This window comes from Amphiprion ocellaris, chromosome 11 (assembly GCF_022539595.1).
Source record: "Amphiprion ocellaris isolate individual 3 ecotype Okinawa chromosome 11, ASM2253959v1, whole genome shotgun sequence".
In the NCBI taxonomy this organism is placed as follows: Eukaryota; Metazoa; Chordata; class Actinopteri; family Pomacentridae; genus Amphiprion; species Amphiprion ocellaris.
The window spans coordinates 33845609-33870554 of record NC_072776.1 but is presented as its reverse complement, the minus strand read 5'-3'; the positions used below and the strand labels follow the sequence as shown (position 1 = coordinate 33870554).

Sequence of the window (24946 nt, the reverse complement as noted above, 5' to 3'; positions counted from 1 at the left end):
AGGGGCGTCAAGGTACGTAGAGGGACATCAAGGTACGTAGAGGAGCATCAAGGTATGTAGAGGAGCATCAAGGTACGTAGAGGGGCATCAAGGTACGTAGAGAGACATCAAGGTACGTAGAGGAGCATCAAGGTACGTAGAGGGGCATCGAGGTACGTAGAGAGACATCGAGGTACGTAGAGGAGCATCAAGGTACGTAGAGAGACATCAAGGTACGTAGAGAGACATCAAGGTACGTAGAGGAGCATCAAGGTACGTAGAGGGGCATCAAAGGTACGTAGAGGGGTATCAAGGTACATAGAGGGGCGTCCAGATATGTAGAGGGGCGTCACGGTACGTAGGGAGGCATCGAGGACCTCAGGTCTTCAACCCTCTGAACCCAAGAACCTCTCAAAGACGTGTTGTCCATGTGATTCTAACTGTGTGTCGTTATTTATGATGGTCTCTATAAACTCACCCGTGCAGGTGTCCTACCTGGGCCTGGAGGACAGCGTGGACAACGATCCCTGTAAGTTTGTCTTGTCGTGTCGCGGTTCGTCGGAGCGTTTCACTCTGCAGGCCGCCAACATCGACATCAAGCAGGTCTGGGTCCGACACATCCAGGAGGTCCTGGACGCCCAGAGCAACTTCCTGTCAGGTGACCAATCACAACCTGAAACAGAAACAGATAGAAATGGTATAAAAGAGACCCACACCTAAATATCCTTCTGTCCGTTGCAGCTCTTCAGTCTCCCATCGAGTACCAGAAGGAGAAGAGCAGCAGCTCCTCGCTGACCAGGAACCGATCGTCTTCAGGGAACCGACCAATCACGTCATCACACAGCAGGCCATCATCGGCGGTCGGCCTCGGCGACAAGGACTCGGAAAGGGGGAGGAGCCAGATGAAAATTTCTACCTCCAACGGCGGCTCGACATGTTTCGAGTCCAGAGTGAGTTCAGCTAAAATACTCTACTGAGTTTATAAGAAAAAGTGTTCAAGTTTGATTCTGTTCATGATGATGCTACCACCATGCTTCACATCATGATGCCTCCACTACCATGCTTCCCAAAATCATGCTGCCACCACCATGCTTCACATCATGATGCTGCCACCACCGTGCTTCACATCATGATGCTGCCACCACCATGCTTCACATCATGATGATGCCACCACCGTGCTTCACATCATGATGCTGCCACCACCGTGCTTCACATCATGATGCTGCCACCACCGTGCTTCACAATGTTAATGGTGTGTTTGTGATAATGTTCAGTGTTTGGTTCCATCAAATATAGGTCATAGGTGTCTTGGTGGCCTCCCTCACTAGTCAGTAGTTTTTGAGGAAGTCCTGTTCTTGTCAGATTTATTCATGTTCCATATTTCTTCCGTTTCCTTATAATGAATTTTCATTTTGACAGAGTCTTTTTTTCCAACTGGGGTAAATCTTTATAGCTGTGAGTTTCATTATCTGTGAGGTTTTCAGGAGTTTTCTGGTTCATGTTCTCAGACTGCAGCAGTGAACTGGAGCATGAAGTCCTGGAAGGGAAGGGTAAAATCTAGGCTGCTGTAGTTGTGGGGTTATAAATATATATATAAATATATAGCTGCTCTCTGCCCCACTTTACCTGGACATATTGTGTCTGCAGGTGGGTCTGATTTACAGCCCGACAAACCCAGAGCACCTTGGACGACGTGTTCCAGGTTATTCTGCAGTTTTTCGTCGACACAGAAGTTGCTGTGGACTTTTTATTGAAGCAGCTTGAAAGTGAAACACTTTGAAAGTCTTATTTTTGGATCACCTGCGGAGTTTTAATCTCTCAGATCACTGCAGTGATGCTGCAGCTTTTACACCACGATATAAAACATTTATGATGATGTTTACACTCCTCCTGAAGATTCCTCGTCTCCATGAAGTCCATCGAAATATCTGCTGCCACCTATGCTTCTCATCATGATGCTGCCACCACCATGCTTCCTTCACAACACGATACTGCCACCACCGTGCTTCACATCACGATGCTGCCACCACCATGCTTCTCATCATGATGCTGCCACCAACATGCTTCACAACATGATGCTGCCACCACCGTGCTTCACATCATGATGCTGCCACCACCATGCTTCACAACATGATACTGCCACCACCGTGCTTCACATCATGATGCTGCCACCACCGTGCTTCACATCATGATGCTGCCACCACCATGCTTCACATCATGATGCTGCCACCACCATGCTTCACATCATGATGCTGCCACCACCATGCTTCACATCATGATGCTGCCACCACCATGCTTCACATCATGATGCTGCCACCACCGTGCTTCACATCATGATGCTGCCACCACCGTGCTTCACATCATGATGCTGCCACCACCATGCTTCACACCATGATGCTGCCACCTCCATGCTTCACATCATGATGCTGCCACCACCATGCTTCACATCATGATGCTGCCACCACCATGCTTCACATCATGATGCTGCCACCACCATGCTTCACATCATGATGCTGCCACCACCATGCTTCACAACATGATGCTGCCACCCCCATGCTTAACATCATTTTGCTTATTTTTTTTGCAGTTTTTAAATGTTACATATTTCAACATTTTTAATGTGTATTTTTTATCTCACTGCCTGATTTCAATAGTCAGATATTTTTATGTCGTCTAGTTGTGGAACTTTTCTTTGCTCCTCCTCTTCATCTCATTGCTCCTCCCCCTCAGACCTGATCTAACTCACCTGTATTTTGTTTTGTCTTCTCTCTCTTGGTTTTCGTCTCTTCAGGACTCTGACGGAGGCTGTAACGGCGTCTCGTCCACCATGTTGGTCTCTCAGGACTACTCGGCGCTGAAGGAGAACGAGATCTGCGTCAGTCAGGGCGAGACGGTCCAGATTCTGGCCACCAATCAGCAGAACATGTACCTGGTGTACCGGCCAGCCAACAGCCAGTCGCCGGCCGCCGAGGGCTGGGTGCCGGGTCACGTCCTGGGCCCGCCCACCAAGCCCATAAGAGACTCTTCGTCCACTTCCTCCTTCTCGGTGGCGGTCGCTGATGCCAACAACATCAAGTAAGTCGCACTTCCTCCCCCCAGCAGCACTTCTGGACCGGACGAGACTCGCGGGAGACTTTTATTTTGGAGGGTAAACGGTACTCGTTTCCTGCTCCGCCCACTTTTTACTTTCTGAGCCGCCGTCGCTCCATGAAAATGGATTTCAGGCTTTAAAAAAAAAAGAAAAACAAAACACTGATAAGTTAGAGAAGCTGAGACGTGGAGCTAAAACCGAACTCTTATTTCAGTTCCTAACACCTGCTTCCTCTGTTGGTTTCTTAATTTTCCTTTTTTTTACTGTTTTTTGTGTTTTTTGTTGTTTTTTTAAATAAATAAATCACTTCACCCGGTCCGTCCGGGCGCTCGGTTCTCCGCTGTGGAGCAGATTTGCGTTCTTGTCTGTGGCAATCTACACACCAGTTTGTGTTTATTCCTGTTGTTGTTTTTTCTGCCTTGTTAATTATTATTTTTATTTCAAAACTTGGATTTATTTCCTTCCGTGTTGATTTTGTTTCACTGTACAAAGTTCTGATTTTTTTCATTGTTTCATTTTGTTTTTTGACTGGGGCTCTAGAACATTCCTGTTTTAAATAATAAAACAAAAATTCCTTTTTTGCACTATTTATGATGAAAAAAAAATGAATGAAGTCAAGGCTGTGCAATATGTTTGATTTGAAGGCAACGGTCAGCATTGTACTGTTGGTAGCCGAATAATGATTTAAAATGTATTTTAAATATGTAAAATAAACCTTTTGGACTTGAGCATGAGGTAGCGAAGCGACATCGACATGTTCTGTTTGTTTGTGCATTTTAGGCTGAAGATGATTTGTAGTTTTTAATATTTGTAAATAAACTACAACAGCAAACGTGAACCTGTGTGTGTGTGTGTGTGTGTGTGCGTGCGTGCGTGCGTGCGTGTGTGCGTGCGTGTGATATTAATATAAACAGGTATATATTTATTGGTATCTTATTGTGAAGGTTTGATCAGAGCTTTTTCAACTTCCTGTTTTGGTTCTTTTCAGTTTTTCTATTTGTTGTTCTTGTAGTGTAGTTTTATTTCTGGGTTTTTTTATTTTAATTTCTACTAACCTCACGATTTGATGCTCCACAGAAAGTTCAAACTGATTTAGGATGAAAAGTACAAATTTAAAATTGCTGCTTTGAGGTTATTTTGAAGAAAAACTCCTTTTTTTTCTGTTAATGTGTCTGTTGTGTTTGTGGAGTAACTTAGTGTTTAAAACGTAGAAATATTAAAAGAAATTAATTGAAGGATAAATATTTAAATTTTAAAAATGTGAAAATGTAAAGAGAAATGAATAAAAAATGAAATGTGGAAATAGAATGAGGAATAAAAAAATAAATTAAAAGTATTGAACTACAAAGATGATTAAATAAACAAAGAAATATGCTTGTTTTTTAATGTGAAATTACCAAAATATACTAAAAATATAGAGATACAATTAAAATGGATGAATATATAAATTTAAAAATCTGTAAATGTAAAGAGAAATAAAATAATGAATACATTAAAAATATTAATATGGAAATATAATCAGGAGTAAATAAAAAATAAATATGTAAATATTAAATTGTTGAAATATAAATATTTATATTTTTAGAATCTGAAATTCTAATGAAGAATTTTTTTAAAATAATAAAATTTAAGAGGAATAAATATATAGGTAACTGAAAAATGTTAAACTATATGAAGGAATACATTTTTTAAAAATTAAATTTTTTAAATGTGAAAGTTGAATGAGAAATGAATTCAAGATTAAATGTGTAAAATTAAAGAAATGTGACTAAATTACAAAATGACAAAGTAAGAAAGAATAAATAAAATATCTAAATTCAAAAATGTTGAAGTGTTTGATTAATAAATGAAAGAATAAATATGTAAATTTTACAAATGTAGCAATATAAGGAGGAATAAATGAAAGAAAAAGCAAATTTAGAAAAGAAAACATTAAATTAATATTAAATAATTTAGTTTTTATAAAGAATTAATAGTTAAAAACACACAATAGAAACATTAATGGAAACAGCAGCTGAATTAGACCAGAATCACTATTTGAATGAGTAGTTGGAGAGAAAAAGTAAGAGGAAGTTTTCAGGTCATCTTTTAGTTTCCTCAGTGAATTACGTCTCTGTTCTGATTGTTTAGAGGGTAAAATAAAGTTTGAAGGATTCAGTTTATGAAGTTCAGATGTTAAAACGAGCTTTGGAACAACACAAGTATTTGATGAAGGTTTTGGTGGGGGGTTTTTTTGTTTCAAACTGTTTTGTTTTTTACACTGAAGCTTCACCTTTGAATTCACCAGAACCTGAGTCTGGCTGCAGCTTCAGGCGACATTCACAGGTTTATATTACATTTATTTTATATTTATATTAGATTCATTTCAGATTTATATTAGATTGATATTTGATATATATTAGATTTATATCGTACAGATAAACTGAAAAAACACGACAGAAAAACAACAGAAAAATTCAGTCAATTATGTATTAAAGCCCCTTAATGCCGATATTTTAAATGTTTTTTTTATATAAAATTAAACAATATGACGATTTTATTTTCAGATCTTAAACAGTAACGCTGCAACATTTAATAGATCAGTTGATTATTTATTAAATATTGAATAAATCAATAATGAATCAATTAATGCATAAAGTTATCTCATTTAAGGCTAATTTGACATTCAAACTGAGACCTACACTGTAAAAATAATAATAATAATAATGTTTTGACCTTTTTGTTGTAGTTTTGTAATAAACATGTAAATTAATTTAATTTTGTTTCACAGTGAACCTGTAAATTAATACCTTATTTCCTTGAACAAAAAAACGGTAAATCTGTAAAATAATTGATTTTTTGTAGATTTAAATGAAACAATCATACACCGGAAAAAAATGTTTATTCAAAAGTGAAAATATTTCATCCCTAAAATCAGTAAATAATACAGGTTAAATCAGACCTCTGACCACTAGGGGGCGACGTTGCCACCATCACTGATGTTGCTGCTGCAGCCAGACTCACCTGGATGCCGCACCTGAGCTGGTCTCTGATTGGCTGGCTGATGTTTGTACTTCCTGTACTGTGCAGGAAGTCTCTGTCGTGGAACACGCTGCGTGCCAGGAAGCGCGCCGAAGCCAAGGACGTGTCGGCGGTGCTGGCGGCGGCGGCGGCGGCGGGGGTCAGAGGTCAGGAGAACGGCCTCCTCCGTAAGGGCAAAGATGCCACCCCCCCTCCCCCGCTCGCCTCACCCGCCCCCCCGCCAAAGGGCAAAGTGAGTAACGGCAGCGCACGGTGGTGATGTCATATGTGTGTGCCGAGACCCCTCACCTGCCCCCTAAGCCCTGCCCACTTGGTTTATAACTTCCTTTTTAACCCAAACGTGTTTGTGAGTGTCGTGGTGGTTCTCAACCTGCTTCACACCTGAGTTCAAGAAGTTTTATATTTATCTGGATCTTAAGTGCAGTTATTTTATTTTGAAAAACCAGCATGTTTCATGATCAATTCCTTTTAACATCTCTGAGCTTTTACTTTGAAAGTGCATCAATCAGCTGTGATTCACCTGTTGCTGAGGTAAGCAGAGCAGATTACAGATTAGACCCTCGAACAAACCATCACAGCTCAAAAACTAAAAGTTGTATCGGAAAAATTCTTTCACCGCGAAATATAATCGGAGTCGATGGGACTTTTGGTTGACATACTCTGAACTCTGAGCTGAAAAACTATAAATCCTACAGAAATGAGACTCAGTCTGGGTGGAAGAGGATAAAAATACCTACATTTCTATGCATAGATGATTCCTGTTCAGAGGAGTTGTATTGACCAACTAGGACCTTTCCTTTTTCCATGTTCAATTTGTTCTGTTCGACGTTATGCTGATGACACTTTTATTTATATCCCCAATTTTGATCGATTACAAGTTCAGGTTTCCTTACAATACAATCAACATTGGTTTTGCAACAACAGATTTTTATTTAGTACAAGTCTGTTGAAATTACAGTTGAAATTGTTCATGTAGAGGAAATATTGTGAGGTTACTTGCACTGTTTTCAAAAAAATTAAGTCAGCCAGTCCAGCTGAAGGAAACTTCTGGATTTTCAAAAAATTCACAAAACTTAAACCGCGACTGTAAAAACCGTAAAAGATGTCAATACACAGATTTAGAGGAATAACATTCAAAGCCTTGGGAATAGTAAACTTTGAATGAAGTTTCTACTGTAAAATATACCAGAGCCACAGGGTTCCAAGGATGACTGGTTTTAGCAGTTGTTTGGATGACTGCCCATTCATTTCAATGGGGATTTTTAGCGCATTTTTTTTCTGGATTTCTTAAAAACCAAATGACCAATCACTACCAAAAGTCACGACACATCATTTCTGATGGAGCCACATGTTTTGATTTATAATTTGAATGAGTTTTCACAACACTGGGGGGACCAGTTAGATGTCGAAAATCGTGTCGCAAAAATCTAAAGAATAGAAGCTTAAACACATAATACAGACTAAAAGTATCACAGCTAAAGCAGAAGAAAAGCTGCAAAAAATTGTGTGGAAACATAATTAGTATGCTCATCAGTACATCTGTCATTTAGTGTATAAGTTGCTTATTCAAGATTCCAATGGGCCCAGAATGGAACCCTGAGGTACACCTTAGACAATATGAGCTGTAAAAGATCAATATTTTCCTCCTATGACCAGATAGAAACTTTATTGATCCCTTATGGGAAAGTAGCAGTTTTATATGTAATAAAACACTCAAAACTTCCATTAAGCTGACATGAGTTAGTAAGAAAAACAGAAGTAAACATCGTGAAAAACAGCGATAGGTGAGAAAGATGATGAAGAAGATTTTCTGACACTTTATGGTGTTTTTGTGCCGTAAGTAAAGTAGCTCCAGGTTTCATGCTATAATTTCAGGTGTGAACTCAGGTTGAAGTTGGTTTGGTTCAATGAAGGTTAATCAAAAATAAAAAAAAAAAATCCAAAAATGGTTGAGAACCATTAAGAAGAAAAGTTTGATTTATTTTAATATTCTTTTGTCCTGAACCCTCAAACGCACCAACTGGAAAATGGTTTGGTTGTTTTTTTGTGTTTTTGCTATGGTTTATTTATCCCTGCATGAGTAGAATTCACTGATTTCAGTTTGTTACCAGTGTTTCTGTGGTTTTCTAACATCATGAAGACAATAACAAAGATTTAATTTGGTCTTACGATGCAGCGTCCAGATAAACTTTCTTCAGATCAGCATGTGAAGAGTTTATCTGCATCACGTTGTTTTATTTCCTCCTAATGAATGAACGGATCCTGAAGTTTATGGTTTTCTGGGTCAAACCTGAAACATTTTAGACTTTAAGAAAAACAAATGCAGAGAAAGAACAGCTACTGTAATCCAGATATTTATAATTACATGAAAAATCAATCATTTGATTTTTCATCTCCAGTAACTTTATTAATGATCAGAGTTCTACCTTCATACTGTGAATATTTCAGAGTTCTAGGTCCTTGGAGTCCATAGAGGTGGGTCCAGATTTATCACCTTTTAATTGACTTTTCCCATCATTTCTGAGCCTCAGAACTTCATCAGTCCAGCAGATAGAACCATGACATTTTAGGAGGAAAAACACATCTGAGTTCTGATAAAAACTGACACCAGATCAATTTTAGATCCACAACAAGTGTCACAAGATAAAGATTAAATTAGTTTTGGTCTTCAGGAACTAAGTAAGTTCAGGAATAATTTTTATCATAAAAAGAGACAAAATCACCACAAAAATAAACACCCTAAAGACTAAAATTAGCCACAAAAAACTGCAAAGTGACCTCAAAATGAGCTGAAATTACCACAAAGATACACAAAATCATCACAAAAAGACACAAAAGCACCACAAAAAAAGAAAAAAAAGGCCTTCTGGAGTAAAATTCTGTGGTCAGATAGAACAAAGCCTGATCAGAAATCAGTTTGGAAGAGAGAAGGTGAGGCCTTTAACCCCAAGAATACCAAACCTACCATCAAGCATGGAGGTGGCAGTATCATGCTCTGGTTCTTTCTAGAAGAGCTTCTGGACTGGTTTCAGACTGGATGTTGGACTGGTTCTCGACTTTCTTGGGATTGTTTTTAGGAGTAGTTTGTTTGGTTTTTGTCCAGATTTTGTACTGGTTCTTAACTTTTTTTTACCGAACTGGTTTTAGATTATTTCTAAAACTGATTTCAGTTTGGTTTTGGACTGGTTTCAGACTGTATTCTGACTGGTTCTGAACATGGTTTTGGACTGGTTTAGGTTTGATTTTGCTCCTGGTTTTAGACCTTTTTAGGACTGGCTCAAGACTGGTTTAGGACTGGTTTCAGACTGTCTTTAGCGGGTCTTTTATTAACCCCAAGAACACCAAACCTACCATCAAGCATGGAGGTGGTAGCATCATGCTCTGTGGAACTGGAGCTTTCCACAAAGTAAATGGAATAATGAAGAAGGAGGATCACCTCCACATTCTTCAGGAAAACCTAAAACCATCAGCAGAAGGTTGATCTTGGACACAGTTGGATGTTTCAACAAGACAGTGAGCCCAAACACACATCAGACGTGGTAAAGAAATGGTTCCATCAGGCTGGAATGAAGGTTCTAAACTGGTCTCCCCAAAGTCCTGACTTAAACCCATCAAGAACCTGTGGACTGATGAAGAAACAAGTCTGAGTCTGAAAGACAAGTTCAGTTGAACTGAACCAATTCTGTCCAGAGGAGTCAAAGAGAAACCAGAAGGCTGGAACCAGAAGAACCCAACTGAGGAGGAAATGGACAAATTTAACCAAATTTTAACATTTCTGTTTGTATATTTATATGTTTACTCAGAGGAGTCAGCAGCTGTAGTCGACTGGAATCACTCAGGAGAAGTTAAGAGGTCATGAAACTAAGAAAATTAGATTAACTCAACTTTCTACATCAATAAAACTGATTATTAAAGTTGCTGTATAGATATTTTCAAACCAGAACAACCAAAATGCAGGATTTTTTGTGTTTCAATGATTCCATCATAGAAAATCCAGAGTTCTAAAAGTCATTGGAAACTCAAGACTAACATGATAAACATGGACTTTATAATTGGATGGAAACTTTAGTTCATGTCTGTAGGTAGGATACTTTACTAAAATAAAAAAGCTAAAATAAGCCTCCATTCGATAAAGTAATAAAGGTAAAGAGATGACCCAGACATGCAGACTTCTTCTGTTTTCCTGACAGAATAAACCAGGTGAGTCCTGAAATCAGTTTGTGTCTCAGGTGAGTATCAGAAGAAAATAAAGGAGAGTTTTTCTGTCTTCAGCCACCAACACACTCAATATTCTCTCCATCCTTTTTCCTTCTTTTCTTACCTTTGTTCCTCCTCACGTCTGAATTTCTTTCCTCCATTCCCTCCTTTTATAAAATCTCCAATATTTCTTCTCGTCCTCCTTCGTCCTCCATCAGGACGTCCACACTTCAGATGAATCGGACTGCGACGACGACCTCGACCCAAAGACGGGAATGGAGGTATGAAAATCTTTATTTCCATTATGTAGACATTTATCCATTGGAGAAGCAAAGGACTCCAAACATGTGTCTGAATTTGGTGTTTTATTTACATAAATAACGACATTTCCAGCATAAATTGGTGCAGAGCATTAATAAAGAATCCCCACGGGTCTCAGGAGTTTATAGTCCATTTCAAACTGTGTTCTGCTGCCTCCAGGTGGCCAAAATCAATTACTACAGGTTAAATCCTAAACTGAAACAGAGTGCAGCCTGAATCCATTTTCTGTTAGACTGAACAGAAGCTTAAATGCAGCAAACTAGAGTAGAAATTAAGAGTTTTGAAGCTCAAACAGCCACTTAATCTGATGTTAAAAAAAAAACAACATAATTACAGCTTGTATATATTCCATTATATATCAAATTACCACCTGTTATCTGAATTTAGTGTTCTCTTTCATGTAAATAAAGACATTATTGCAAAAAATGTGAATAATAGTTCGGTATTTTTGCTCAAACTTGTGTAAACATCATTAATCCTGCATAAACTATCTGGAACCTCAAAATGTGACGAGGTTTTCCACCTTTATTCATTTTTATTTTAGTCTTTTTTCCGTGATCATTTGCATTTTCTAACCCTAGATGCTAAGAAATAGAGCACACTAATGAGTAAAATGAGTCTAACCTGCACAAAAAGAAGCAAAAGCAGAATCTATCGTCCCAACATGAGGGGTGTCTGCTGCCTCCAAGTGGCCAAAGTTGGTTACTGCAGGTTGAATTCTTAATTTGTCTTCTTGTTATGGACCTAAAACTGACTTTTAAAGATTGAAACTGCTTTGTAGAAAAGGAAAAAATCTAATTGAGCTTGGAAATAACAGTGGATCCTCCAGCAGCTGGTAGACCAAACAGAAGCTTTCAATACAGCAAACTACTTCACGTTGAACAATCACAATTTACAATCTAATTTCTAAATCCTCTGTCCAGTTTTTATTGTGAAATATATCGCTAACATGTCATGAAGCATTAACACACGAGATACCATTAAAATGTTAGTGGACATATAGTCTAGTGCAAAGATGGAAACGTATAAACTGCTTCAAACTTGTCACTGAACAAATTAATGCTTAAAGATTCACCAGAAAACAACAAATTAAATGTTTAATTCTCAATGTTTTTTGAATGAAAACACTCAGATTCTCCACGTACATTACTGTGCCAACCACAAATGTACGAGGAGAGTGGAAAAAATGCAGTTTCTATCGCAAAAAATAAATTTTTCGCTGTGAAGTATGGTGGTGGCAGCATCATGATGTGGGGATGCTATAAAATGTTACAAAAACGTTGTTTTGTTTTTGAAGATGTGACAAAAGCATTATATTTCAGACACTAAAAAGGGTTTAAACTCTCAGTGAGGACAGAAAACAAACTACTGCACTGTGATGATTTTAAATAAAACGACTTTAACTTGGCTTTGATCTGTCTTCCAGCTTCTGAACCCAAACTTCATCCAAGAAGGTGAGACAACAAACATCCTGCACACACAGTACTGTTCAATACATCTGTGTTAGCCTCAGATATCGTTTCTTTAACCTTTATTTAAACATGAAGTGTCACTGAGAGCAAAGATAACCTGATTGGAGCAGAGAAAACAAAAACAACACACAAAAGCTATAATCAACAATTTATACACACATTTTAAATTGATTTAGAGGAAACATCTGGTCTGATTTTAGTAATTTCTGCTAATTGTTACACTCGTATGCATGTTGTCCTGAAAAACTGAGAGACCGAGCAAGAAAGAGGCTAGTGATGGAAGCTACCAAAACACCTATGACTCCTCTGAAGTCATCTGGAAAAAGGTTATTTGGTCTGAGGAGACCAGAATGGAGCTTTTAGACCATCAGACTAGATGATGTTTGATGGACACCAAACACTGAACATCATCACAAACACACTATCAGCTCTGTGAAGCATGGAGGTGGCAGCATCATGATGTGAATCACTGCTGCTCTCAGTGGTCCTTCCTTTCTAAATAGTGTTAACTAAAGGTTGACTGAAGGTTAATAATTGGTTCCTGGTGTCTAAATAGTGTTAACTAAACGTTGACTGAAGGTTAGTAATTGGTTCCTGGTGTCTAAATAGTGTTAACTAAAGGTTGACTGAAGGTTAGTAATTGGTTCCTGGTGTCTAAATAGTGTTAACTAAAGGTTGACTGAAGGTTAGTAATTGGTTCCTGGTGTCTAAATAGTGTTAACTAAACGTTGACTGAAGGTTAATACCTGGTTCTTCCCTCAGTGTCTCCAGAGTTCCTGGTCCCTCTGTCTGATGTGGTCTGTGCCTTCGGGGAGACGGTGGTTCTCTGCTGTAAAGTCTGCGGTCGACCCAAACCCTCGGTGACCCTGAAGGGTCCAGACCAGAACCCAGTGACCAGCAACAGCCGCTTCACCATCGACATCAGGTAACGTCCAAATGTCCTCCACCATCATCATCATCATCTTCCTCCTCCTGTCCATCATTATCATCTTCTTCCTCCTCCTGTCCATCATCATCATCATCTTCCTCCTCCTGTCCATCATTATCATCTTCTTCCTCCTCCTGTCCACCATCATCATCATCATCTTCCTCCTCCTGTCCATCATTATCATTTTCTTCCTCCTCCTGTCCATCATCATCTTCTTCCTCCTCCTGTCCACCATCATCATCATCATCATCATCATCATCTTCTTCCTCCTGCTGTCCTCCACCATCATCATCATCATCATCTTCCTCCTGCTGTCCACCATCATCATCATCATCATCATCATCTTCTTCCTCCTGCCCACCATCATCATCATCTTCCTCCTCCTGTCCATCATCATCATCCTCTTCCTTCTCCTCCTGTCCACCATCATCATCATCTTCTTCCTCCTCCTGTCCACCATCATCATCATCATCATCATCATCATCTTCTTCCTCCTGCTGTCCTCCACCATCATCATCATCATCATCTTCCTCCTGCTGTCCACCATCATCATCATCATCATCATCATCTTCTTCCTCCTGCCCACCATCATCATCATCTTCCTCCTCCTGTCCATCATTATCATCTTCTTCCTCCTCCTGTCCACCACCATCATCATCATCTTCCTCCTCCTGTCCATCATTATCATTTTCTTCCTCCTCCTGTCCATCATCATCTTCTTCCTCCTCCTGTCCACCATCATCATCATCATCATCATTGTCTTCCTCCTCCTGTCCAACATCATTATCATCATCATCTTCTTCCTCTTTCTGTCCACCATCATCATCATCATCATCATCATCTTCCTCCTCCTGTCCATCATCATCATCCTCTTCCTTCTCCTCCTGTCCACCATCATCATCATCATCATCGTCTTCTACTCCTATCCATCATCATCATCATCATCATCATTGTCTTCCTCCTCCTGTCCAACATCATTATCATCATCATCTTCTTCCTCTTTCTGTCCACCATCATCATCATCATCATCATCTTCCTCCTCCTGTCCATCATCATCATCCTCTTCCTTCTCCTCCTGTCCACCATCATCATCATCGTCTTCTACTCCTGTCCATCATCATCATCATCATCATCATTGTCTTCCTCCTCCTGTCCAACATCATCATCATCATCTTCTTCCTCCTTCTGTCCACCATCATCATCATCATCATCATCATCATCATCATCTTCCTCCTCCTGTTCACCACCATCATCATCATCATCATCATCATCATCTTCTTCCTCCTGCCCACCATCATCATCATCATCATCATCTTCCTCCTCCTGTCCATCATCATCATCCTCTTCCTTCTCCTCCTGTCCACCATCATCATCATCATCATCATCTTCTTCCTCCTGCTGTCCACCATCATCATCATCATCATCATCTTCCTCCTGCTGTCCACCATCATCATCATCATCATCTTCCTCCTCCTGTCCATCATCATCATCCTCTTCCTTCTCCTCCTGTCTACCATCATCATCATCATCGTCTTCTACTCCTGTCCATCATCATCATCATCATTGTCTTCCTCCTCCTGTCCAACATCATTATCATCATCATCTTCTTCCTCCTTCTGTCCACCATCATCATCATCATCATCATCATCATCGTGTTCCTCCTCCTGTCCATCATTATCCTCTTCCTTCTCCTTCTGTCCACCATCATCATCATCTTCCTCCTCCTGTCCATCACCATCATCATCATCATCATCATCATCATCATCATCATCATCATCATCATCGTCTTCCTCCTCCTGTCCATCATCATCATCATCATCATCATCATCATCATCATCATCATCATCATCATCATCATCATCATCATCATCATCATCATCGTCTTCCTCCTCCTGTCCATCATCATCTTCCTCATCCTGTCAACCATGATCATCATCATCATCTTCCTCCTCCTGTCCACCATCATCATCATCATCATCTTCCTCCTCCTGTCAACCATGATCATCATCATCATCTTCCTCCTCCTGTCCACAATCATCATCATCATCATCATCATCATCATCGTCTTCCTCCTCCTGTCCATAATCATCATCATCTCCTTCCTCCTGTCCACCGTGATCATCATCATCATCGTCTTCCTCCTCCTGTCCACCATCATCATCATCATCTTCCTCCTCCTGTCCACCATCATCATCATCATCATCATCTTCCTCCTCCTATCCACCATCATCATCATCATCATCATCATCATCGTCTTCCTCCTGTCCATCATTATCCTCTTCCTTCTCCTTCTGTCCACCATCATCATCATCATCATCGTCTTTCTCCTCCTGTCCATCATCATCGTCATTATCATCGTCTTCCTCCTCCTGTCCATCATCATCATCATCATCATCATCGTCGTCTTCCTCCTCCTGTCCACCATCATCATCATCATCATCATCTTCCTCCTCCTATCCACCATCATCATCATCATCATCATCATCATCATCATCGTCTTCCTCCTGTCCATCATTATCCTCTTCCTTCTCCTTCTGTCCACCATCATCATCATCATCATCATCATCGTCTTTCTCCTCCTGTCCATCATCATCATCATCATCATCGTCTTCCTCCTCCTGTCCATCATCATCGTCATTATCATCGTCTTCCTCCTCCTGTCCATCATCATCATCATCATCATCATCGTCGTCTTCCTCCTCCTGTCCATCATCATCATCATCGTCTTCCTCCTCCTGTCCACCATCATCATCATCATCATCTTCTTCCTCCTGCCCACCATCATCATCATCTTTATCATCTTCCTCCTCCTGTCCATCATCATCATCCTCTTCCTTCTCCTCCTGTCCACCATCATCATCATCATCATCATCTTCTTCCTCCTGCTGTCCATCATCATCATCATCTTCCTCCTCCTGTCCATCATCATCATCATCTTCCTCCTCCTGTCCATCATCATCATCATCTTCCTCCTCATGTCCTCCACCTTCATCCTCTTCTTCCTCTTAGGGACACTGGAGACATCCTGTTGAAGATCTGTAACCTGATGCCTCAGGATACCGGCATCTACACCTGCGTCGCCGTTAACGACCACGGCTCCGCCTCCTCCTCAGCCTCCATCAAAGTGCAAGGTGACTTGAACTCATTTCTGTTTAGTCTCATTTTTCTTGTTTTCTGTCTTGTCGTTTTTCCACAGTTTTATCTTTCTGTCTCTTTGTATCTCTTTTTTTTTGTTTGCTTTGTCATTTTCTGTGTCATTTTAATTGTCGTTTTGTGTGTTCGTTTGGTTGTTTTGAATCTCATTTTTGTTGTTTTGTGTCTCAGTTTGTTAGTATTGTCTCTTTGTGATTGCACTTAACATGGAACAGCAGTAAATAATTTATTTATTACATAAGATTTGCCCAAAATGACAAAAGAACTGTGGCTCAAAATTAATCAAAATTTGTTCAAAATCACCAAAAATGACCAGTGACTATAAAAAAACTTCCAAAAGAGTCACAATTTTATCCAAAATGACCAAAATCATGTTAAAAATGACTAGAAATTGATCCAAATTTGTCCAATAATCATAAAATGTAGTCCAGAATAAATTTTAATAAAATATGATAGTTTTTTCTTCAGGTTTGATTCATTTTCTCAACAGAACCTCACGTGATGCATTCAAGGACCGTTGGGAAGTTGAAACCTTGCACATTTTTTCTGTTTTAACAGTTTCTGCCTCTGATAATTGGTGTTATTTTTTTAGAAAAGTCATGTTTTTCTGGGTAAGTTTGTGTTTCAGCCATCCAGTTTCATATTTCCGTGGTCTAACTGTGTTTTTTTGGCTGTTTTCCTGCAGGTATCCCAGCAGCCCCGGGCCGTCCGGTAGCCCAGGAGGCCAGCGGTACGGCAGTGATGGTCCACTGGCCTCCTCCGGCCTCGTCGGCTCACAGCGCCGTCAGCAGCTACACCGTGGAGTACAGACAGGAAGGTCGGTTTGGTTTTAATCATTAAAACGTTTGAACTTGATGAACTTCCTGCTCTGACTCTGCCCCTTCCTGCCCTCAGACTCGTTGCTATGGCAGCAGGTGGCCAGCAGCAGGGAGGAGTGCATCCAGATCGATGCTCTGATCCCTGGAGGTCATTATCAGTTCAGGGTCCGAGCCTCCAACCGCTGGGGGGTCGGACCTCCGTCAGAACCGTCCAACATGGTGACGCTGGCCAGCAGCAGTAAGAACCAAAGAAACCTTCTAATAATACTTTAAGAACGTTTATCACTTTAAATGTTGTTCTGCTCTGTAAAAAACATCTGGAAAAAAATGTTAAAAATCTGACAGCAAGATGACTGAAGAAATAATATAAAATAACATGAGAAAATGTAAAAAAAAAAAAAAAAAAAAATAATAATCAGTTTGTCCAATAAATGAGTTAGGATTTACCAAAATAACTCAAACATGTCTGAAATGCCCCACAACCTGTCCAAAATGGTTCATAAATGATCTAAGATGACTCAAAAATTGCCTGGCATAACCAAAATAGGTCTAAAATGACTTAAAATTTGTCAAGAGTTAATCCAATTGTGTCCAAAATAACACAGAAAATGTTCAAAATTACCAAAAAATGACTCAGTAATTGTCTAAAATCACTAAAAATTTGGCCAATAACACCAAAAAAATGTTTAATTATTAAAATTCTTCCAGGATTATATTTATTTTGCCCAAAATATGCTCCAAATGACAAACAATTTGCAATATGGCTTGAAATTTGTCAAATGTAACTCAATAAAAGACTGAAACCTGGGTTTACAGATGTTTTAAAGGCACGAACAGCAGCTGCATAAAGTATAAATCAGAATCTGTTCTCTTTAAAGCTGCAGTTTTCCCCACACTCTGAACTAAAGTGGATTATTTATTTGTTGTTGAATCTTCTCTGTATTCTCTCCAGACTCTGGATACGACGGAACAGGAATCCAGTGGAAGGAAAACTTTGACTCGACGTTCACTGAGATCTCTGAGATCGGAAGGTAAAACTTCACCTCCAGAATTCAGACATCAGTTTATATTTCTAACAAATAAAACCGTTTTTATTTCTCTGTTACCAGGGGACGATTCTCAGTGGTGAGGAAATGTCTGAACAAGTCCACCAAGAAAGAGGTGAGGAGATGTTGCTGATGAGATTAAATAAATATTTACTGTACCATATATGCATTAAATTAAAAGAAGGTGTCCAAAATAACACAGAAAATGTTCACAATGACAAGAAAGACTCCATATCTGTTCATAATGATTCAAAAATTGTCTAAAATGACAAATTATTATATATTATATAGTTATTTTGTCCAAAATATGCTCCAAATGACAAAAAATGTGCAAAATTACTTAAAATCCATCCAAAATAACTTAAAAAATTGCCAAAATGACAAAGAAATTAATTAAATGGATGAAATGTCTACAATTTTCCCAATAAGACCAAAGAAGGTTCAAAACAACTTAGAATTATTCAAAAATTCTAATTATTTTGTCCAAAATATGCTATGACCGTGGGATGTGCAAAATGACTTCAAATTCATCCAGCAAAACTCAAAAATTGCCCAAAATGAAAAATGTTTAAAATGACTTTTTCTGGTCTTCAGGTGGTCTTTACCAGTTTTTTCTGATCTTCAGGTGGTCTTTAACTGTTTTTTCTGGTCTTCAGGTGGCTGTGAAGTTCGTCGGTAAGAAGATGCAGAAGAAGGAGCAGGTTGCTCACGAGGCTGACATCCTCCGACATGTCCAGAACCTCCAGCTGGTGGTTCTGTTGGACACCTACGAGTCTCCAACGTCTCTGATGCTGGTCCTGGAGCTGTGAGTCCAACTCAGAGTGAAATCATGCTGGAGTTTAATTTTAGAGGATAAATCCTGTTGAACTCATTATATTGGGTTTGAACTAATCTGATTCATGTGTTCTGATCAGTTTGTCTCTGACATTATTGGAACATTTATCGAAAAATGCTGAAAATGAAACCATGTTTTTCATTGCGCAGCTGTTCAGAATAATCACAATAACACATTTAAAAGAATCTAAATTCAGAAAAATATCCAAAGAAATTAAAAACAATCTGAATATTATCATTATGTCGGGTAACATCTGTTCTTCTTCCTCTCAGACTGGAGGATGGACGTTTACTCGACTATCTGGTCGCTCACGATGAGCTGATGGAGGAGAAGGTGGCGTTTTTCATCAGAGAGACTCTGGAGGCTCTGCAGCATCTTCACACCTGTAGGGTGGCTCACCTGGACCTCAAGGTGACGACAGGAATAGAAAGATGTTAGAGTTTTGATCTGCAGATCTGAGTCTGAGTTTGAATATGAATCTGAGTCTGAGTCTGAATCTGAGCCTGAGTCTGAGTCTGAGCCTGAGTCTGAGCCTGAATCTGAGCATGAGTCTGAGCATGAATCTGAATCTGAGTCTGAATCTGAGTCTGAATCTGAGTCTGAATCTGAGTCTGAATCTGAGCCTGAGTCTGAGCCTGAGACTGAGCCTGAGTCTGAATCTGAGTCTGAATCTGAGTCTGAGTCTGAATCTGAGCCTGAGTCTGAGCCTGAGACTGAGCCTGAGTCTGAATCTGAGTCTGAATCTGAGTCTGAGTCTGAATCTGAGTCTGAATCTGAGCATGAGTCTGAATCTGAATCTGAATCTGAGTCTGAATCTGAATCTGAGTCTGAATCTGAGTCTGAATCTGAGTCTGAATCTGAGTCTGAGTCTGAATCTGAGTCTGAATCTGAGCATGAGTCTGAATCTGAATCTGAGTCTGAATCTGAATCTGAGCCTGAATCTGAGCCTGACTCTGAGCATGAGTCTGAGCCTGAATCTGAGTCTGAATCTGAGCCTGAATCTGAGCATGAGTCTGAGCCTGAATCTGAGTCTGAATCTGACTCTGAATCTGAATCTGAGTCTGAGTCTGAATCTGAGCCTGAGTCTGAGCCTGAGTCTGAATCTGAATCTGAGTATGAATCTGAGTCTGAATCTGAATCTGAGCCTGACTCTGAGCATGAGTCTGAATCTGAATCTGAATCTGAGTCTGAATCCGAATCCGAGTCTGAATCTGAATCTGAGCCTGACTCTGAGCCTGAGTCTGAATCTGAGTCCGAGTCTGAGTCTGAATCTGAATCTGAACTTCTTCCTCCTGCAGCCGGAGAACATCATGGTGGAGCTTCACTCTCCGACTCCCGGCATCAAGCTCATTGACTTTGGAGACGCCGTCCAGCTGTCGGCCCACCGCCGCTACGTCCACCTCCTGCTAGGGAACCCGGAGTTTGCGGCGCCGGAGCTGATCCGCGGGACACCCGTCTCCATGGCTACAGACGTGTGGAGTGTGGGCGTGTTGGCCTACGTGATGCTCAGCGGCGTTTCCCCATTTCTGGATGAATCTCCCGAGGAAACCTGCGTCAACATCTGCCGCCTGGACTTCTGCTTCCCAGACGAGTACTTCCGCGATGTGAGCCAGGCGGCAAGGGACTTCGTGTCGTCGGTGCTGCAGCAGGATCCCAGGAAGAGGCCGAGCGCCACTTCCTGTCTGCAGCACCCGTGGGTGGGTCGCGGCGGCGCGCACGGCGGTGAGTACTCAAAGACGCCGCTGGACACGACGCGTTTGGCAACGTTCATCGACCGAAGGCGGCAGCTGCACGACGTCCGGCCCATCACCAATATCAAAGGGCTGGTGAGCAGCAGTATGGGCAACACACTGTGACCAGACACTTACCGATCCAAACTATTGATTAACTTTCAATCGGAAATGGTGCCTGATTCCTTCCTGTGGTGCAACATTTCATCAACTCCTGCAAGCAAACTGAAAAAAAATAACAAGCGTTCACGGCTGGACGAGAATTATTTATTCCACTGATGTTTAAGTTGTGCTTCATTCGCCGAGTTTCAACGTGAAAACCCAAAGAAATCAGCTCAGACGTGGAAACGAACCGGAAGGACGAACATGTTGGATTCTACTTAGTGGAACTTTGGTTTTGCAGGTGTGACGTTTGCAGGGATCTTCCTCTCCAACCAACCAATCACGTTGATAATTAAAATCATAAAGTGGTTTTTGATTGCTGGAGCTCAAAGGTTTATGGGAATTAACTCATAATCTGTACTTTTAGCCTGTTTGTTTCCATCATGGTGTAGAATCCAACAGAGAAACAAGAAAAAAACTGGCTGTAAAACCAGTTCTAAGTAGGACATAGACCAGTAGGGATTTGTTATGTTGGTGCCTATACTGAATGTTCAACTGGATGTTGATTGATGAGGTTCTGCTACCAGACGAGAACATTGAGAGGTCAGGAAAAATGGTTGTCTTCTTCAAGTTCAACCAATCAGAACCCCCCGCAGTTGGGTTTCAGGGTCTTTGTTCTCCAGTGTAAACAGTTCTGAAAGAGGTCCTACAGGAACAGTTCTTGCAGTCAGAGCGTACTTTGAGTCTCCCTAATATACCTGGATAGTTCCTGCAGTGGAAACTGATCTAGAGACTGTACATAAAATTAAAAGATGGAAGTAGCCTCCTTGATGTCATCTACTAGTTTATGGATGTCTTTGAGTTTAGAAATTGGTTGACGCAATCTTTCAAAACCAGATCTGTCGACCAGGGAACTCAAGGAACCCAAACCAATTCCCCAAACCTGCTTTATTGTCTATTTCCCCCTAAATGGGACCAATACTTAATAAATAACCACCCTGTTGTAGTAAAGGAAACTTAGAAATAGTGATTGAAACTATAAACTCATGGAGATGCAACCAGAGGAGTTGCCTCCTGCTGGCTGTTAGACAGAATGCAGGTATAAAATTTCACTTTTTAGACCTGGAGGCTGTGTCCATCTGTTATTTACGATCTGTAGTTAAGATACAGGAAAGATTTTGACCACCAGAGGGCACAAGAAGGCCTTGTCCACTAAAATGGATGTTTTTCAAGATTTTTAGGTCGGGGGAAATCTGTCCACACAACCATCATTTTCCAAAATGTCGAAAACGTAAAAACAAAGCATACCGAGCCACAAATACATCAGCAATACATTAAATACCAGAGAAGAACTTCCTGTCAATTCATTGTTTCTGTGGACTTTAAACCACAGATACTTTAGACAAGGTAACACTGGACATAGCAGAGGCTTTAGCAGCAAGTTAAGATGTAAATCTACTATTGCTAATGCTAACCAAATGTCAATAAACCAGTATTTGTCCACCATTGTTGTTTCAGGCACGTTCTCATTACACAAAGCAACAATGGAAGTCATTTTTAAGAACCTAAATCTGACCTAAAACACTATTTTAGATAATGAAGCCCAAATGTAGAGGAAAATGTTGGGTATTAGTGTGGATGAGGCCTAAGAGTTTGTTAGTTGCTAAAAATGAAACAAGCTGTGATGATGAATTTGTGGTCATCTGGTCTGATTTGGATTCATGAGGTTCAGTCATGGAGGATCAAAGAGTCTGAACAGTTTATAAGTTGTTCAAGTGGAAGTTTTTTAGCCTTTTGGGTTTGTCGTTATCAGACCACTGGAGATTTAGTGACTGATGTGGCTAAAATATTAGCAAGAATAATATGAAGAAGTGTTACATCCCAGCTATGCTAGGCTACATGGAAGCAACCCCAAATCTATGTGATTCTGTAAGACTTGCTAGCAGCCAGGTGTTTTAGTTGCTCCTGCTAGCTGGTGCTAACTTGATGTTTTTGTGTTCTGTAGCTGTATATCAGTGGATACTGGTAGCTTAGCGTTGTGCTAACTTGTGTAAGGAGGCACCAGTTTGCTGGAGGCCGGAAAAGGATTTTTCACCACAAACAAACTCAGTATTTTTCCTTTTAGCTAAACTCCAGAGCCGGCTTTTGAGTTTCAGGTTGAGTTGGAGGTTTAGTCATTTCCTTTTCTTCTTTACAGTTTATTCTGAAAGTTAGAGCACTGTTTGCCCGACGTTTCTGGTTTCCTTTACAGTTTGCCCTCCATTTCTTGTGGTTTTTAATGTTTTTAGTCATTTCTGATTTTGCTTTTTTGTGGTACAACATTGGGTAGTTTCCACGTTTTCTCCTAGCAAACTGGGCTGTTGGGGGCTTGTCTGGGATACGAAGTTTGATTGTCACCGATCTGTAACGTCTTTACGTTGAGTCAACAATGTTAGAGAACACAAGTCGTAGGATTTTATTCTTTTATTTAAATTCCCCTTGACAGTGCCATGGCTGGTTTGTTAAATCAGTTTTGACATACTGTATGATGAATTGGAAACTCAAACTTCTTCTTGACTGAAGTCGGTTTGATGGGAAAAAAAATATCTTGAACCTGGATATAAAAGGTTCTTCTGGATCTCTTGGATAATTTGAGTTCCCTGCAGCTGATATTTAAACACCTGTAAACCGAAGCAAACACACCCTGGTGGACTGAAGTGGAGCTTTTCTATGAAACACCTTCAATTTATTGAATGTTTATTTATGGCAGGACTGAGCCTGAGTGGAATCATGTTTGAAATCTGTGCAGGGGCAAAGTTTAAGGTCTGAACGATGAACTGCTGGAGTTTCCATCCAACCGCTGACTCATCTACACTGAACTGAACTGCGATGAACTGGGTTTAAATGGGGAGACCTAGCTTCAGCCGCCGAATAACCTGCTGTAGAAAACACTGCTGGAGTTTAGGCTGGATTCCTGAACACGGAGGAGGTATCGCAATGTGTGTGAAGGAGTCACAGTTTGTTTCGTATCACTGTTTACAAGTACTTTGTCCAAAAACATGGGTAGGTAGTTTACAGAGCAGTAGAATAATCAGGGGAAACCTGCATGTAATGTCACCAGGGATGATTTAGAAATCAGGTTAGAAATCCGTCAACAAAAACCTGTGATGTTTATTGTGAAGGTGGGATATAAAAACCCGCCTTTTTTTTGTTTGTTTTGTCCACCAGCCGCTGTCGGATTTGGCTCGGCTTGTAAATGGCGGCTGGCGTTTCCTGTCCTGTTTCTACTGATGAATGTAATTTCTTGTAGAATGTGTTTCTGCCGTCACAAGTGCTGTCCTCTGCTTTCACCAAACGCTTTCACCACATGCCCTCCTGGACATTTTGTATCCCTGACCTCCCTGTAAGCATTTAGCAGTAGCAAGCATTTATTATGTTCCTGCAGCAGGGATGCAGAATGGTTTCCGATGTGAGCATCCCGCTGCCGTGTAGAAGTCGTTGCAACATCTTCCATGCAAACCTGCAAGTGTAAAGCGATTTATCCAGGTGCCTCTGAGTGCTGTTTCATCTGTTTCATCTTCTAAGCTCGTCATATCTTGTTTCTGCCTCAACATTTGAACTAAAAAGGCTGTGAAAGACGAAAAACTGTCCTGGGATTTTTTAAAACAACTGCACATTTAGGTAAAATGCGAACCAAGACCTGACATGTTTGGGGGCTCGTCCGAGATAAAAAGTTTTAATTTTTGTACTTTGGTCTAAAATTTTTGAAAACAGCTGCAGTTTTAGGTATAAAAAAAAAAAAAAAACACATTTGAGATAAAGGTATCTGACCTTCAAGTAACAGAACTTACCATTTATATCAAGTGGTTACAGTTATTTAGTGGAGAAGGCTACATAAATGGATCTAGGCTTATTTAAAACTTGTCTAACGTGACTCAAAAACTCGTCCAAAACAACACAAAAATCTCCAAAGTAACTTGAAACTTGTGTAAGATGACTCAAAATTGACTCGGAAATCATCTAATGACTCGAAACATGCCATAGATGACTCAAAAATGGTCCATAATGACTTCAGATTTGTCCAAAATGACTCAGAACTTGTCCAAGATCACTCAGGACTTGACGATAACGACAGAGACTGGTTGAAAAAAACAAAAAATTACTTAAATTTCTCTAAAGGAACTAAAAACCTGTCAAAGATGACTCAATATTGTGCACTATGACCTGGAAGTATCCAAAATATCTTGTGTCTCTAAATGTCTTCAATCTCGACT

General features: G+C 40.1%; 1 protein-coding gene across 2 annotated transcripts in view; it reads left to right on the top strand.

The window, feature by feature from the left end:
• The window catches only part of kalrna (kalirin RhoGEF kinase a), a 167934-nt gene extending 143617 nt beyond the window's left edge, over nucleotides 1–24317 (top strand). For both annotated transcript variants that reach the window (XM_055014947.1, XM_055014946.1), the window contains 15 exons: nucleotides 466–637; nucleotides 721–929; nucleotides 2771–3054; nucleotides 6140–6323; nucleotides 10507–10569; nucleotides 12036–12063; nucleotides 12844–13006; nucleotides 16019–16140; nucleotides 16848–16979; nucleotides 17057–17218; nucleotides 17933–18011; nucleotides 18090–18141; nucleotides 18683–18831; nucleotides 19134–19272; nucleotides 20160–24317. In XM_055014947.1, the coding sequence (XP_054870922.1) occupies nucleotides 466–637; nucleotides 721–929; nucleotides 2771–3054; nucleotides 6140–6323; nucleotides 10507–10569; nucleotides 12036–12063; nucleotides 12844–13006; nucleotides 16019–16140; nucleotides 16848–16979; nucleotides 17057–17218; nucleotides 17933–18011; nucleotides 18090–18141; nucleotides 18683–18831; nucleotides 19134–19272; nucleotides 20160–20717 (2496 nt within the window). In that variant the 3' untranslated portion in view covers nucleotides 20718–24317. The remainder of the gene's footprint in view (nucleotides 1–465; nucleotides 638–720; nucleotides 930–2770; nucleotides 3055–6139; nucleotides 6324–10506; nucleotides 10570–12035; nucleotides 12064–12843; nucleotides 13007–16018; nucleotides 16141–16847; nucleotides 16980–17056; nucleotides 17219–17932; nucleotides 18012–18089; nucleotides 18142–18682; nucleotides 18832–19133; nucleotides 19273–20159) is intronic.
• Nucleotides 24318–24946: the final 629 nt, after the last annotated feature.